Source organism: Gavia stellata, chromosome 32 (assembly GCF_030936135.1).
Source record: "Gavia stellata isolate bGavSte3 chromosome 32, bGavSte3.hap2, whole genome shotgun sequence".
NCBI lineage: Eukaryota > Metazoa > Chordata > Aves > Gaviiformes > Gaviidae > Gavia > Gavia stellata.
In genome coordinates this window covers 2,115,183-2,131,416 of record NC_082625.1, presented here as the reverse complement: position 1 = coordinate 2,131,416, position 16,234 = coordinate 2,115,183, and the positions used below count along the sequence as shown (strand labels likewise).

The 16,234-nt window shown below is 70.4% G+C and overlaps 2 protein-coding genes across 4 annotated transcripts in view; one reads left to right on the top strand and one right to left on the bottom strand.

The window, feature by feature from the left end:
• Positions 1-1,672: 1,672 nt before the first annotated feature.
• SSBP4 (single stranded DNA binding protein 4) lies at positions 1,673-13,580 on the top strand. Of its 3 annotated transcripts, XM_059831983.1 has the most exons (18): positions 1,673-1,728; positions 2,509-2,581; positions 2,787-2,848; positions 3,838-3,922; positions 7,939-8,028; positions 9,188-9,271; positions 9,408-9,467; positions 9,597-9,666; positions 9,785-9,855; positions 10,866-10,933; positions 11,064-11,109; positions 11,213-11,248; positions 11,352-11,406; positions 11,526-11,596; positions 11,688-11,766; positions 12,035-12,063; positions 13,125-13,226; positions 13,493-13,580. In XM_059831983.1, the coding sequence occupies exons 1-18, from the start codon at positions 1,673-1,675 to the stop codon at positions 13,520-13,522; spliced, it is 1,167 nt and encodes a 388-aa protein (XP_059687966.1). In that variant the 3' UTR covers positions 13,523-13,580. The 3 variants fall into 3 exon arrangements, with proteins under 3 accessions (XP_059687966.1, XP_059687967.1, XP_059687968.1); XM_059831984.1 differs by lacking the exons at positions 9,188-9,271; positions 11,213-11,248; XM_059831985.1 differs by lacking the exons at positions 9,188-9,271; positions 10,866-10,933; positions 11,064-11,109; positions 11,213-11,248.
• Positions 13,581-15,164: 1,584 nt separating this feature from the next.
• ISYNA1 (inositol-3-phosphate synthase 1) overlaps positions 15,165-16,234 on the bottom strand; it is a 4,840-nt gene continuing 3,770 nt past the window's right edge. The window contains 1 exon segment of the mRNA XM_059831971.1: positions 15,165-15,381. Within this exon segment, the coding sequence (XP_059687954.1) occupies positions 15,165-15,381 (217 nt within the window).

The following is a 16,234-nucleotide window of genomic DNA, read 5'->3' as shown; positions in this document are numbered from 1 at the left end:
GGGTGGTTTTCCGCCCCACCCCGGCCCCAGCACCCCGACTCGCCTGCGCTCCGGCTGCCGCTCCGCCTGGCGCAGGCAGGGGTGCGAGAAGAGGAACAGGCGGGTCCCGCCGTCCTGTGTCACCCTGCCAGGGCGTAGCTGGCCCCGGGGGGGGGACGGGAGGCAGCACCCCCCGCCTCAGCACCCCCCGGCCTCCGCCGGACCCCCCGGCCCTTTCCTGGGGTGCCACAGGGCTCTGACATTGGGTGCTGCAGCGGTGCTGCTCCCTGTCCGGGGGGCCTGGGGGAGCCCGGGGGGGTCTCGGGGCTGGGGGGGCCCGGCTGGGTGCTGAGCACCCACGGCCTCGCCTGTCGACTGGGGGACCCCGGCCCCGTGGCCCTGGTGCCCCAAGAGCGCCCGAGCGGGCGGCTCCAACGGCCCCCCCCCGGGCACACGCGTGGGCATGGGCGGGCACACGCACGCACGTGCCGCTGCACGCTTGCACACGCGTGTCAGTGCACGTGTGCTGGGTGCTCACGCGCGCACCCCCACGTACGCTCGCAGGCACGTGTGTGCAGATGGCCGCTGGCAGCACAGACACGCGTGTGCTGCTGCACGGACACGTGTGTGCTGCTGCATGGACATGCGTGTGCTGCCATGGACACGCGTGTGCTGCTGCACGGACACACGCGTGCTGCTGTACGGACACGTGTGCGCTGCCATGGACACGCGTGCGCTGCTGCACGGACATGCGTGCGCTGCCATAGACATGCGTGTGCTGCTGCACGGACACGTGTGCGTTGCTGCCATGGACACGCATGCGCTGCCATGGACACGCGTGTGCTGCTGCACGGACACACGCGTGCTGCTGTACGGACACGCGTGTGCTGCCATGGACATGCGTGAGCTGCTGCACGGACACGCGTGTGCTGCCACGCACACGCGTGCACACTGGCGGCGCCCGGTGAAGCGGGTTGGCGCAGGGAGGGGGTGCGGGGCAGGATCGGGCCCTCCCCGGGGTCTCAGCACCCGCGGGGGCTCTGCTCGGGGTCCCCCGTGTGGCGCCGCGTCCCCCCCCCCGTCCGCGGGCGCCCCCTGGTGTCCGCGTCCCTCCATTTCCACCCTCCCACACCACCTCCCTGTGTCCACGCACGTCCCCCCCCCCGTGTCCGCGTCCCTCCGTGTCCGCCCCCTCCCGTCTGTCCCCCCCCTCACGTCCGCGTCCCTCTGCGTCCCCCGCGCCCGTGTCCCCCCCCTCGCGTCCGCGTCCCTCCTCCTGTCCGTGTCCCTCCATGCCCACCCCCTCGCCTCCGCGTCCCCCCTCGCCTCCGCGTCCCCCCCCCGCCTCTGCGTCCCTCTGCGTCCCCCGCGCCCGTGTCCACCCCCCCGTGCCAGTGCCCCCCCCCCCCCCCCGCCTGTCCCCACCGCCACCGCCGCGCTGCCATCGCCCTTTTAAGAGCGGCAGGCGCGGGCGGGGCGGGGGGGGGGCGGCGTTGCTGGAACAGCCGCGCGGGGGGAGGCGGCGGCGGCGGCGGCGGCGGCGCGGGGACCCCCGGCCCGGCGCGGCGGTTTCAAGCTCCCCCGCGGGCGCGCGGCCGGAGCCGCCGGGGCCGGGGCCGGGGCCGGGATGGCGGCGGGGGAGCGGGGCCGGGGCCGGGGCCGCTGACAGCCGGTGCCGCGCCGCCGCCCCAGCATGTACGCCAAGGGCAAGGGCTCCGGCGTGCCCTCGGACGGCCAGGCCCGCGAGAAGTGAGTGCGGCGGGGGCGGGCGCCGGGCCGGGGGCGCGGAAGTTTTGCCGGGGCGGCCGCCGGGGGAGCGGGGACGGGGGGGAGGCGGGGGGCGGGCGGACCCCCGCGGCCCCGCCCCGCCGGGGCGCACCGGCAGCCGCCGCGGGGCAGCGGGAGCCGTCGGGGGGCTCAGCCGGCAGCCGCGGCGGCCCCCGGGGGCACCGGGATACCCCCCCCCGCCCCGCCCCGACCCCCGGGGCATCCCCGCCGTGCCATCCCCGCCGTGCCATCCCCGCCGTGCCCCGGTGCTCGGGGCTTCACCCGTCCCGGGGGCACCTGCCGGGGGGGGGGGGGGGCTGCGGCCACGGCCCCCGCGGGGCCCCCGCCGGTCCCGCTGCGGGGGGGGGGTACCGGAGCGGCGGGGCCCGGTCCCCGGTGTCCCCCAGGAGGTCCCCCCGTCGGGGGACACCCGCGGTGGCGCTCGGCCACGTCCCGCGTGGGACGTGTCACCCGTCCCTGCGGCGTCCCCCCGGGGCGGGGGGGGGGAACCGGGGCCGCGGCGGGACTCGGTGTCACCCGTGGGGGTCCCCTGCGGGGGGGGGGGGTGACATCGAGTCCCCCCTCCTTCATCCCGCACTTCTCCAGCGGGGGGCTCCGTCCTGACCGGCCCCGGCTCACCCGGGGTGTCCCCCCCCCTCGGGGCCCCTCGGACGGGGCTGTCCCCGCAGCGGGTCCCCCCCGGGAGTGGCGGGTCCCGGGGGGGCCGTGCCGGGCCCTGACCCCCCCGTCCCGTCCCCGCAGGCTGGCGCTGTACGTCTACGAGTACCTGCTGCACGTGGGGGCCCAGAAATCCGCCCAGACCTTCCTGTCGGAGGTAAGGGGGGGGGGCAGCACCTCCCGGCCCCCCCATCCTGTGGGGTTGGGGCTCTGCAGCCCCCCCCCGCCCCCCCATCCTGTGGGGTTGGGGCTCTGCAGCCCCCCCCGGCTCCCCGAGCCCGTCACCGGGGTGTCAGGCCTGGTTTGGCACTGCCTGACCCCCCCCCCCCTTCGCCACCCCCTGCCCCCCCCCCCCTCCGCAGATCCGATGGGAGAAGAACATCACGCTGGGAGAGCCCCCCGGCTTCCTGCACTCCTGGTGGTGGTGAGTCGGGGAGAGGCTGGGGGGGGTCCGGGAGCGGGGCTGGACCCCCCCTCCCCACGGCACTGGGGCTGGGAGAGGGGCTGGGGGCTGCCCCCCCTCCCCGCGCCACCGCCACATCACCTCGTACCCCGTAAAGCTGCCGCTCTGCTTTTCCCATCAGCGATTTCGGGGGGGGGGGGGGGGCCCCCTTACTCGCATCCCGGCTACGCCCCGGCCCCTCCAGATGGATCCAATTTGGCACCAAGCGTGGGGCGGGGGGGGGTGTCCCAGCCCGGGGCCGGACCCCCGCACCTGGGGGGGCCCCAGCAGAGCACCCCGGGGGGGTGAGGGTGATGCTGGATGGTGTGTGTGGGGGGTCATGCCGGGGGGCTCACCCCGGTGTGGCGGGGGGCTCAGCGGGGCGCAGGATGCGGCCGTGCCGGGCGCCGCGGTGCCGCCGCATTTAGCCATTTCCAATAAATGATTAGTTGGTGATTTATGGGGGGGGACACGGCGGGGGGGGGGGGGGGCACGGCGCCTTCCAGGCCCTTAACCCTCCCGCTGCCGGCCACCGCACCCCAAACCCGGGGGGGGCACCCAAAACACTGCTGGGGGGAGGGATATGCCCCACCGGCCCCTCCGCCATCCCATAGCCTCCCCCTGGGGCGGGGGGTGCGGGTGGTGGGACCCCCCCATCCCGCCCCGGGATGCTGCAGCAGCCTGATGTAAAGTCCCAGGAATTTGGGCTCCGGCCGTAGCGACCGTTTCCAGGGAAAACAGGCGGCAGCGCCGGAGCTGGGAGGCCCCCGCCACGCCGGGACACACGCACACTGCACCGGCCCCCCCACCCCAGCGCCGGCCATGGGTGACACGAGTGTGGCCGGGCTCAGCAGGCGGCGGGGGACGTGCCACGGGGCACAGCGGGCGAGGGCGGTGCGGGGGGACGGGGACGCATCTCGGGGGGGGGGTCCTGACCTGCTGTGTGTGTGTCCCCCCCCCTCCGGCTCCAGCGTCTTCTGGGACCTGTACTGTGCTGCTCCCGACCGCCGGGAAACCTGTGAGCACTCCAGCGAGGCCAAAGCCTTCCACGACTACGTGAGTACCGTGGTGCTGGGGGGGCTCGGTGCCCCGCTCCCCGCCCCCCCATGCCACCCACTCCCCCCCCCGCCAATGAGACCCCCGTGCCGAGGACGCCGGCGGTCTGGGGGTTAACGCCGGCTCTGCCAGCCCCGGCCTCGCCAGCGTGGGTGACCTATTTTGCAGGGCGACGCAGGGGGGGGTAATCCCTGGGGGGTCTGGCTCAGCGCCCCCCCCCAGCCCGGCGTGCCCATCCCCTGCCACCAACCCCACGGGGGACGGGGACCCCCGGATCCGGCCCCATCCCGCGGACCCCATCCCGTGGCGTGGGCGAAGTAACGGGCTCTCACTTCCCAACCGGGGGGCACCCCAGTGGGGTTGGGGTCCCCCCTCCTCATCCAGCGCCCTGGGGGGGCCACCACAGTCCTGGGCCTCTGTGGGGGGACCCCCACAGTGGTGGGACACCCCCCCCAGCCCCACCACCGGCAGCTCCGCTCCTTATCGGCGCCAGCCTTCGGCGAGTTAATCATTGGCACAGAGTCAACAGCCCGGCTGCCCGCGTGTGCCGGGGGGGGGCACGGGGGGGGCAGGAGGGGAACCGGGTCCTGAGGTGGTGGGGACTCGCTGCGGGGGGGCACCGTGCCCTGGGCTGGGGCATGGTCCCAGGGTTGTGGGATGCTGTGGGATCCAGGGTGCCAAGGGATGCTGCGGGATCCGCGGCAGCGTGGGGCACGGGATGCTGCAGGATACGTGATGCTGTGGGATGTGGGACGCTGTGGGATGCGGGATGCTGTGGGACACACGGTGCTGTGCCATGTGGGATGTTGTGGGATACGTGGTGCTGTGCAATGGGGGATGCTGTGGGGTCTGTGGTGCCGTGGGATGCAGGATGCTGTGGGGTCCGTGGTGCCGTGGGATGCAGGATGCTGCGGGGTCCGCAGGATGCTGTGGGGTCCGTGGTGCCGTGGGACGCTGTGGGACACGCGGTGCCTTGGCGTTCAGGCTGCTCGGGGATGCAGGATGCCACAGGGCACACGTTGCCCTCGACCCTCTCCCCATCCGGCCGGAGCGGGGCTGGAGCTGTTCCCCCTGCACACCCCCCCCAGGTGCTCAGCACCCCATACCAGCACCCAGTTTTGGGGGGGGGTGTGTGTGTGACCACACTGCCTTCCAGGACACCCATCACCGCTGCGGGGACAGCGGGTCCCCATGGGTGCGCGTGGGCACGCGTGTGCCTGCGCCAGCGCCGCGGGGGCTGCCGGGGCCAGGGCTGCAGCAGGGCCCCCCCCTCGCCGCCCCCGGCCCCCGGCGCAGCGCAGAGCTGATTTCCATGCTGGAATTAATGAGGCTGCCGGTGCGGTGACGCCGGGGACGCGGTGCGGGTCAGGCCGCGTTGCCATGGCAGTGGTGCCTGGCAGGCAGAGCCGGGGCGCTGGGGACCGCGGCGGGGGGAGCCCCCGCAGCCCCCACACCGCACCCCATGGGATGCCCGGCACAGCCACGTCCCCATCCCGGTGCCCGCCAACCGCCACGGCCAAACTGGTACCCACGGGGTGAATTGGGGCTCCCTGGCATGGAGCGGGTGCCCCTCGCCCTCCCCGTGGGTGCTGCTTGGCCGGTGGGCCCGGGGCGCATCGGGCCCCCCCTCCGTGAGCATCGTGGGGACGGTGCCCCCACATCGCTGGGGGGGGGGGTCTGCATGCGGCAGCGGAGAGGGGCGGTGGCAGCAGCCGGCCCCGCAGCGGGTCCCCCGGGGTGCCGCAGTGTGGGGAGCCCCCAGCCTGTGCCCCCCCCCCCATCCGTGCCGTGTCCCCCCCCTTTTTCTCCCTCCTGACCTTGAGCCTGCAGGAGGAGCCGAAACTCCCCAACCTGTTGCCATGGCAACTCTGCTTTGCATCACTGAGTGATGGGATGGGGGGGGCCCTAATTCAGTCCCTGCCATTGGGGGTGGCAGCACTGTCCCCCTTGTGGGGCTGGAGCTGAGGGACAGTGCTGGCCCCACTCTGGGCTGGGGGTCAAGCGCTGTCCCTGCGCCATGGGGCAGGAGACGGGGGGGTCCCCAAGAGGGGACAGGGCCTGCACCCGCCCCTCTGCCTTGGCTCTGTCCCTGTGGAGGGGGGACAAGGCCAGTGCCCCCCCAGCAAAGGCTGCCCTGCCATCCCTGGGGCAGCTCTGTGGGTGCTGACTTGGCCCCACGGCTGTGGGGTGACGGTGCTGCCATCGCGCCCTTCGCCCCTCCCGGCACCCCCGGGGTGATGGGGACAGACCCCCTGGGGCAGCTGCTGGCCCGGTACCGGACTGCCGTGCCGGGGTGGATGAGGGTGGGTGAGCACCGTGGTGGCTCCGTGATGAGCACCGTGATGAGCACCATGATGGCTCCGTGATGAGCACCATGATGGGCTCCGTGGTGGCTCCGTAATGGGCTCTGTGGTGGCTCCATCATGATCACCATGATGGGCTTCGTGATGGCTCCATGATGGGCACCGTGATGGGCACCATGATGGCTCCGTGATGAGCACCGTGATGGCTCCGTGATAAGCACCGTGATGGGCTCTGTGGTGGCTCCATGATGAGCACCGTTGATGGGCTCCATGATGGCTCCGTGATGAGCACCATGATGGGCTCTGTGGTGGCTCCATGATGAGCACCGTGATGGGCTCCGTGGTGGCTCCGGGATGACTCCGTGATGAGCACCATGATGGGCTCCGTGGGGGCTCCGTGATGGCTCTGCATTGGGCACCATGATGGGCGTTGTGGTGGGACCGTGGTGCCTTCCTTGGTGGGCTCCGTGACGGTCCCAGGATGGGCTCCGTGGTGGGACCGTGGTGGGCTCTGTGATGGGCACCACCCCCCCCCATCACCCCGAACCCCCCCGAGGTGTCCCCACCCCGCAGGGGCTCCCCATGTGCCACCCCGAGCCCAGCCGGGGCGGGGGGGCTGCTGTCCCCTACCACAGTGGGGGCCGGGGGTTAACAGGGAGGGATGCTGGGGGGGTGCAGGGCACTGGGGGTCATTTCGGGGCGGGGGGGGCGGCTATGCCTGCTGCCCCCAGCCCCCCCAGTGCCTCCCAGTTCCCCCCCCAGTTGGTTTTGGCTGCCTGCACAGACTCCCATTGTCTTGCAAATGATCCCTGGGGCTGGGGAGGAGGGGGGGGGGACCAGATCCTGCAGCTCGTAAATGAGGCTGGGGGCCCTGGGACCCCCTCCCCAGCCCCCAGCAGGCGCTGGGCCCCAGCGTGGCTACGCCATGGGGTGGGGACCCTCGGTTGAGTGCCCCTGGGCACCCACTGCCACCCCTGTGCCTGGCGTCACCCCTCTCCCCGGCGTGACCCGTGTACGTGGCGTGACCTGTGTGACCCGTGTGCCGGCGTGACCCGTGTGCCCACCACGGGACCCCCCCCCCAACCAGCATTCCCATCCCCATTTCCGCGCCGGCAGCACTCACGGGTGCCCCAACCCCATAACCCAGCGGTGGGTGATCCCCCCCCAGATGCAGCCGGGGCCCCCCCTCTCCCCACAGGGCTGGCAGCAGGCTGGGGGGCCGTGGGGCGGCGTGGGGCCCCCCGGGTGGAGGGGGCAGTGCGAGGTCCCCCCCCCCGCTTCTTCTCCTCCTCTACAAATTGAAACCAGTTGTGGCGGAGGGGCCGAGCCGGAAAGCCGGCACATTCCTTCCCTTAACAGCTCCCCTCGGACGGGGCCGGCAGGCGAGTGGGGCCAGGGCCCCCTGCCCGCGCCCCCTGGCCCAGCCAGCCCCCATGGGGTCCCCCCGGGGCTGACTGCAGCCCCCCCGGCCCCCCCAGTTTGGCTGGGAGGGGAGCGTGCCGGGTTCTCCCCGCGCTGCCCTCTTGCTCGCGCAGGGCGAGCTCAGCCGGCTCGCTTGGCGTCACCACCTTGGGTGGCTGGTTGGGGACATGGGGACAGGGTGGCCCTGGGCAGAGGGGACACGCCGGGGGCACTGCCTGCGGGGTGGTGGCGGAGGGGGGACAGCTGGGGGCCACCCCCCCCCCCCGGTGCTGAGCTCTCCTTTCCCCGCAGAGCGCGGCGGCGGCTCCCAGCCCGGTGATGGGGACCCTGCCCCCCGGCGAGGGCATGCCGGGGGGGCCCATGCCCCCCGCCTTCTTTCAGGTACCTGCCTGCACCCTCCTCGGGGCTGTGCCCCCCACCTGCCCTGGGGGGGCAGCTCCCGGGGGGGCTCGGTGGGCCTGGGGGTGTCATCCTGCTGCGTGTGCTTGTGCACGTGTGAGCGTGCGTGCGCATGCGTGTGAGTGTGCACCTGAGCATGCACGTATGTGTAAGAGCATGCGTGTGCGTGCAGGTGTGTGAGCGTGTGCGTGTGTGAGCGTGTACGTCTGCGTGCACATGCGTGAGCGTGGCCTGTCCGTGCTCGCAGCGTGGGATCTGCGCGTGCACATGTGGCCTTGCGGAGCTCCACGTGTGCAGCTGAGCGCTGCGTGTGTGTGTGTGCGTGATGCAGGTGTGTGCACGGAGGGCTTGCGTGTGAGTGAGCACGTGTGTGTGTGTGAGCACGTGTGTGAGTGAGCACGTGTGTGTGTGAGAGCGTGTGTGTGAGAGCGTGTGTGTGAGAGCACGTGTGTGTGAGCACGTGTGTGTGTGAGCACGTGTGTGTGTGAGCACGTGTGTGAGCACGTGTGTGTGTGAGCACGTGTGTGTGTGAGCACGTGTGTGTGTGTGAGCACGTGTGTGTGAGCACGTGTGTGTGTGAGCACGTGTGTGTGTGTGAGCACGTGTGTGTGAGCACGTGTGTGTGAGCACGTGTGTGTGAGAGCACGTGTGTGTGTGCACGTGTGTGTGTGCACGTGTGTGTGAGCACGTGTGTGTGAGCACGTGTGTGTGTGAGAGCACGTGTGTGTGAGCACGTGTGTGTGAGCACGTGTGTGTGAGCACGTGTGTGTGTGAGAGCACGTGTGTGTGAGCACGTGTGTGTGAGCACATGTATGTGTGAGCACACGCGTGTGAGCCCCTCCGCGTGCCAGGGCCCGTGCACGCGGTGCTGAGGAACCCGCTTCTGCTCCCCACGCCACGTCTGCGGGCGTGCGCGTGACCTTAGCGTGTGCCCACACCTGAGCCCCACATGTGCGTGCAGCCGGGGGGGGTTCACACCCCCTCCCTCACACTGCCCCACAGCCAAACACCCCCCACTCCCCCCCGGCGCTGCCCCCTCCCTGGACTGGGGCGCAGCCCCATGTCCCCCCCCCACGCCCCCCACCGGGGTGCCCCCCCCGGCCCCCCCCCCGCCCGTAACCGTGTTTTATTTCTCTTGAAGGGACCTGCGGGCTCTCAGCCATCGCCCCACGCCCAACCTCCGCCCCACAACCCCGGTGCCCCCATGCTGGGGCCGCACAGCCAGGTAAGGCTGGGCACAGCCCGGCAGCCCCCGGCCGCCCCCCCAGCGCCCGCAGGAGTGCCCCGGCCCCCCCCCGGCCCCCCCAGGGTGATGCCGCAGCCCCCCCGCCCCGGCTCACCCCCACACCCCTCTCTTGCAGCCCTTCATGTCCCCCCGCTATCCCGGCGGCCCCCGGCCCCCGCTCCGGATGCCGAACCAGGTGAGGTGGTTGAGGATGGGGACCCCCCCCCCCCCCCCCCGCAGGACCCCCCCCCAGGCTGAAGAGGGTGCAGACCCCCTCTGGGTGGGGGTCCCGCAGCACCCTGACCCACTGTCCCCCCCTCCGCAGCCTCCGGTGGGTGTCCCCGGCTCCCAGCCGCTGCTGCCCAACGCCATGGATCCGGCCGCGCGGTCGCAGGGTGAGTTGGGGGGTCCCTGTCCCCGGGTGTGTCCCCCCCCAGATCGGGGGGGGGGGGGGTGTGGTGTGCTGTGTGCTGGGGGGGTCTCATGCCTTCCCCCCCCCCCCGTTTTGTGCAGGGCATCCCGGCATGGGGGGCCCGATGCAGCGCATGAACCCCCCGCGAGGCATGGCCGGCATGGCCCCCCAGGTGAGGGGGCACGGGGGGACGGGGATACCGGGATGGGGACAGGGCTGGGGCTGGGGACGGGGATACCGGGACAGGGATACAGGGATGGGGACAGGGATACAGGGATGGGGATACAGGGACAGGGCTGGGGCTGGGGACGGGGATACCGGGACAGGGATACAGGGGTGGGGACAGGGATATAGGGATGGGGATACAGGGACAGGGCTGGGGCTGGGGACGGGGATACAGGGACAGGGATACAGGGATGGGGACAGGGATACAGGGATGGGGATACAGGGACAGGGTCAGGGATGGGGTCAGGGATACAGGGGTGGGAATACAGATGATGGGGTTGGAGATGTGGATGGGGTCAGGGATAGTGGGATGGGGACGGGAATGGGGTCAGGGGTAGAGGGATGGGGATGGGAATGGGGTCAGGGATACAAGGATGGAGATGGGAATGGGGTCAGGGATACAGGGAAGGGGACAGGGATACAGGGATGGGGAATGGGGTCAGGGACACAGCGATGGGGACAGGGATACAGGGATGGGGACAGGAATGGGGTCAGGGATACAGGGAAGGGGACAGGGATACAGGGATGGGGACACCGATGGGGTTGGGGACAGGGAGATATGGATGGGGAAGGGATTGAGGACAGGGATGGCAACAGGGAGGTGGGGATGGGGACAGTGACTGGGGTAGGGCTGGAGACAGGGATGGGGATGGGTTTGGGAATGAGGACAGGGAGATCTGTAGACAGGAATGGGGATGGATTTGGGGATTTTTGGATATATGAATGGAGACAGGGATGGGGTTGAGACCGGGGAGGGAGACAGGGATACAGGCATGAGGATGGGGATGGGGACAGGGATAGGGATGGGGTTGGGCCCGGGGAGATACGGATGGGGTTGGGGAGGAGGACAGGGAGATGACAGGGAGACAGTGATGGGATGGGAACAGGGAGCCCGGGACGGGGTTGGGGACCGGGATGGAGCATCCCTGTCCCCGCTGACCCCCTGCTCTCCTGCAGACCTACGGCAGCGGGATGCGGCCCCCCCCCAGCTCGCTGGCCGGCCCTGGCATGCCCGCCATGAACATGTAAGGCCCCCGCCCCACCCCGTGCCCCCCCCCCGAGCTGGGCAGGGGGAGCCGGGCGGCCCCCCAGGGTGGGGGGGCCCAGGGACCCTCAGGCCCCCCCCCGCCCTCACCTCTCCCCTTTGCCTTCCAGGGGCCCCGGCGGCCGCGGGCCCTGGCCGAACCCCAACACCAATTCTGTAAGTTGGGGGGGGGGGGGGATACCTGGGGGGGGGCTGGGGCTATGGGGGTGCTGGCTCCATGCTCCCTCCATGCTGACCCCCCTCTTGTCCCCCCCCCCAGATCGCCTACTCCTCCTCATCCCCCGGGAACTACGTGGTGAGTATTGGGGTGCACTCAGGCGGGGGGGGGGGGGGGGGGCTGTACTGCAGCAAACCCACTGTGGGCCCCCCCTAACCCACCTCCCTCCTCTCCCCCCCAGGGCCCTCCCGGGGGTGTTGGCCCCCCCGGCACCCCCATCCTGCCCAGCCCCGGAGGTGAGTGTCTGCAGGGAGCGGGACGGGACAAGGCACAGGGGTGGGGGCCATTGGAGGGGGGGGAATTTGGGGTGCCATGCTCACCATGCCCCCCCCCCCCCCGTTGTCCCCCCCCCCAGACTCCACCAACTCCAGTGAGAACATGTACACCATGATGAACCCCATCGGGCCCGCGGGGAGCCGGCCGAACGTGAGTGACAGGGATGGGGGGGTCAGGGACGAGGGGGGGGCAGGGACAAGGTGGGGGGGTCCCGCATTGCTCACCCCCCCTTCCCTTCCAGTTCCCGATGGGGCCCGGACCCGAGGGGCCCATGGGTGGCATGAGCACGATGGAGCCGCATCACATGAACGGATCCTTAGGTGGGTACCCCCCCCAACCCCACCCCGGCTGGGGGTGTCCCCCCCCCCCCCCCACCCACCCCCCCCAGCACCCCCAGGACCTGGCGGTGGCCCCCAGCGCTGCTGCAGCCGCATCCTGCGGTCCGTGAGCTCCATCTGCGGGCGGCCACCCTCCGTGCAGGCCCCCGCCGGGGCCGGGGGGGACAGGGGGGACAGCGGGGTGGCGGTGGTGGGGCTGGGGGGGACACGGAGTGGGGGGGTCACTAACGCACTGCTGTCGCCCTCGCAGGCTCCGGGGACATGGACGGGCTGCCAAAGGTGAGGGTGGGGACCCTGAAACCCCGTGTGCTGGGACCCCCCCACCCCCCGGTGCTGGGACACCCCCCGCCCAACCATGCACTGGGACCCCCCTCTGCTGGGACCCCATTTATTGGGACCCCCATTTATTGGGACCCCCATACACTGGGACCCCATTTATTGGGACCCCCATGCACTGGGACCCCCATTTATTGGGACCCCTGTCCACAGGGACCCCCATACACTGGGACCCCCATACACTGGGACCCCCGTCCACTGGGACTCCCATGCGCTGGGACCCCATTTATTGGGACCCCCATGCACTGGGACCCCCATTTATTGGGACTCCTGTCCACAGGGACCCCCATTTACTGGGACCCCATTTATTGGGACCCCCGTCCACTGGGACCCCCATGCGCTGGGACCCCATTTATTGGGACCCCCATACACTGGGACCCCATTTATTGGGACCCCCATGCACTGGGACCCCCCATTTATTGGGACCCCTGTCCACAGGGACCCCCATACACTGAGACCCCCATACACTGGGACCCCCATACACTGGGATCCCCATTTATTGGGACCCCTGTCCACTGGGACCCCCATACACTGGGACCCCATTTATTGGGACCCCTATGCACTGGGACCCCCATTTATTGGGACCCCCGTCCACTGGGACCCCCATGCGCTGGGACCCCATTTATTGGGACCCCCATGCGCTGGGACCCCCATGCACTGGCACCCCAATTTATTGGGACCCCCACTTGCTGGGACCCCCATTTATTGGGACACCCCCCCCCCCATGCACTGGGACCCCTCCCATGCACTGGGATTCCCCCACCATGTATTGGGACCCCATGTATTGCCCCCCCCAATGCACTGGGACCCCCCCACCCCATATACTGGGACCCCATTTCTTGGGTCCCCCCCATGCACTGGGACCCCCCCCCCGCCCCATGCACCAGGACCCCATGTACTGGGACCCCTTTTATCGGGACCCCCATTCGCTGGGACCCCCCCACGTACCAGGACCCTGCCCCATTGCCCCCCCACTAACATTTTTCTCCCCCCCCCTCCGCCAGAGCTCCCCCAGTAACCTGGGGGCCCTGAGCAACCCCCCCGGCACCCCGCGGGACGACGCCGAGCTGAGCAGCAATTTCTTAAACCCCTTCCAAAGCGACAGCGTAAGGGACCCGGCGGGGACCCCCGGGGACCCCCGGGGGGGCAGGCGGCGAGGGCGGGGGGCCCGGGGGGGGCGCGGCAGCCGGGGCCGGGGGGGGTCGACAGCAAAGTCCCCTTGGCGGACCCCCCCCGTGGCGACGGGGGGTTCGCCTTGGCCGAGCGGCCGGGAGGCGTGAGGTGGGCGGTGTGGGGGGGCAGCGGTGTGTGTGTGCCCCCCCCCCGGCCCCCCCCCACCCCGCTAACCCTCTGGTGTCTCCGCTCTCTCTAGTACTCGCCCAGCATGACAATGAGCGTGTGAGCCCAGCGCCGAGGCCGCCGACAGCCAGACGCCCACACACACCAGAGAAAAAATAATTAATAATAATTACCAGCCCCCCCCCCCGCCCCCCCCCAAAACACTAAACAAAAAAAAAGCGGAAAAAATAATAATAATTAGGAATAAGTCATGCGACTTATTTACTGCCCACCCGCCCTCCCCGGGGCAGGGACCACCCCAGCGCTGGGACCCCCCCCACCTCCGCAGACACCCCCCCCGGGGTGGGGGCAGGCGCTGGGGTGGGGGTCTGGCACCGGGGAGGGGGTGGGGGGGGCTGTTGTGGGGGTGTTTTGTCCCCCTGGGGTGGTGCCAGCCCCCCCCACCCCCCCCAAAAGCAGGGGGGGGGGATTTTTTTCGGGGGGGGGGGTGTTGATGGTGCTGTGCCCCCCCCCCATGCTGCCCAGCTGGGGCACATGTGCTTAATTGCAATTAGCTGCAATGCTAATGGGCAATGGGGCTGCCCCCCAACTGTCGGGAGGGGGTGACCCCCTCCCGGTTCTCCCAGTGCCCCCCCCCGCCTCCATCCCATGGCGGGGGGGGGGGGCCCATAGCCAACCCCCAGCCCTGCCAAAGCCCCCCGGGGGGGGGGGGGTACTGTCAGCACAGCCCCCCCAGTGCGGGTGCAGCCCCCCCCAAGCCAGGGGCACCCCAGGCTGTGCTGGGGGTGGGGGGGCACCCAAGCCATATCCCCCCCCCCCCCCCCCCCCCATGGAGCACCCGTGCCCCCCCCCACGCGCTCTATAGGGCAGGCCCCAGTGCAGAGAGCAGCCCCCCCGGCAGCGAGCCGTCCCCGGGGGGGTCCCTGGCCCCCCGCCCCGTCTGCGTGCTCAGCCAGCACTGTGATCCCCGGCCCCCCCCCCGAGCGCCAGACCGGGGCCCCCCCGCCCCCCCCCCCGGGACCACTTGTAAAACTTTAATATGAAGGAAATTTTTTTTGTGTGGTTTTTTTTTCTGATTTTTTTTTTCCTTTTTTTTATAACAGAAAGGACCTCAACCCCCCCCCCAAAGCGCTGCCATGCACCCCGGCCCCCTCCCCTGTACAGCCCGTGCCGGGGGGGCCCATCGTGCCCTCCGCCAAGGTGGGGGGCACCCTCTGGCCCCCATAGGGGTAGCGCCCACCATAGGCATAGTCGTTCTGTGTAGGGACAGCCCCCCCCCCCCAATTTCTAGTCCCCGGAGCCTTTAGAGCCCCTGTTGCTTATCAAAACAAAATGGGGGACACCCCCCCCAAAAAAAAAAACAAAACAAGAAAAAAATATAAAAAAATACAACCCCCCCCCAAACAACAACAACAAAAAAACCCCTCCCCACCCCCCCACGCATCAATAAATGTAATTTGATTTTTTTTCAGAAGGCGCCGGCGTTCGGCTCTCGCTTCGCCCAGGCTGGGGGGGGCCGGGGGGGCCCCAGGAACCAGGCGAGACGGGGCGGGGGGGGACACAACACGACGTGCTCCGGGTTTATTGGTGGGTACAAAGCTTCACAGTTTCGAGTCGGTGTCGGAGCTGGGCAGCACCGAGCGCTTGGGGGGGGGGACAGGTCGCAGACTCCCCCCTGGGACCCCAAATCTACCCCCCCCACCCCCCCAAAAAAGCTGATATGAAATACAAAAAGGCGCCTGCCATTAGTCGGCCCCGTCGACGTGGAGGGGGGGCCGGGGGGGCCCCGTCCGGGGGGTGCCGGGGCAGGGGTGCCCATTGAGCTGGGTGGCCGCCGGCGCCTTCTTGGGGGCGAGGGGGCAGGCGGCCCCCCCGGGACAGGCGCGCTTCGGGCTGGGCACCGGCCGCTGCATCTTGTGTTCCAGCAGCATGTGGTTCTGAGGGGGCAGCCCCAGGCAGGCCCTGGGGGGGGAAAAGGGGGGGCTTAGGGACGGGCACCCCAGTACTGGGGAAGGGGCAGGTGATGGCAGTGTTGGGGACACCGCGCGTTGGGCACCCCCCCGGGTGCTGGGACCCACTGGGAAACAGGACCTGTTGGCGTTGGGCAACCTGGGCATGGGGCACTGGGACCCACTGGTGTTGGGCACTGGGACCCACAAGCATTGGGCACCGGGACCCATCACGTTGGGCACCAGCACCCATTGGTGTTGGGCACCCCCTGAGCATCAGGTACTGGGACCCAGAGGCACTGGGACCCACTGGTGTTGGGCACTTCAGGCATTAGGTGGGCACTGGGACCCATGAGCATTGGGCACTGGGACCCACTGGTGTTGGGCACCCCACTGGGCATCAGGTACTGGGACCCACTGGCACTGGGACCCATAGGTGCTGGGCACTGGGACCCACTGGTGTAGGACCCCCGGGCACTGGGCACCCCCGGGCATGAGGTCCCAGGGTCTGTGGGTGTTGGACACCCCGGGCATTGGGACCTGTTGGTGCTGGGCAGCACCGGGACCCACCAGCACTGAACACCGCCGGCACTGGGACCAGCACCTTTGGGCATCGCGCACCAGGACGCATCAGCATTGGGCACTGGGACCCTCCGGTGCTGGGCGCAGGGACCCATGGGCGGGGGGCACTGGGTGGCACCAGCACCCACCGGTACTGGGCACCCAGGCCTTGGGCACCTGGATTTGGACACCCCATGCATGGGTGCTGGGCACCCACGGGCACCGGGACCCACTGGTGTTGGCACCCTGAGCATCAAGCACCGGAACCTCCTGCAAGCCTTGGGTGCCACCACGGGCACCGGGGT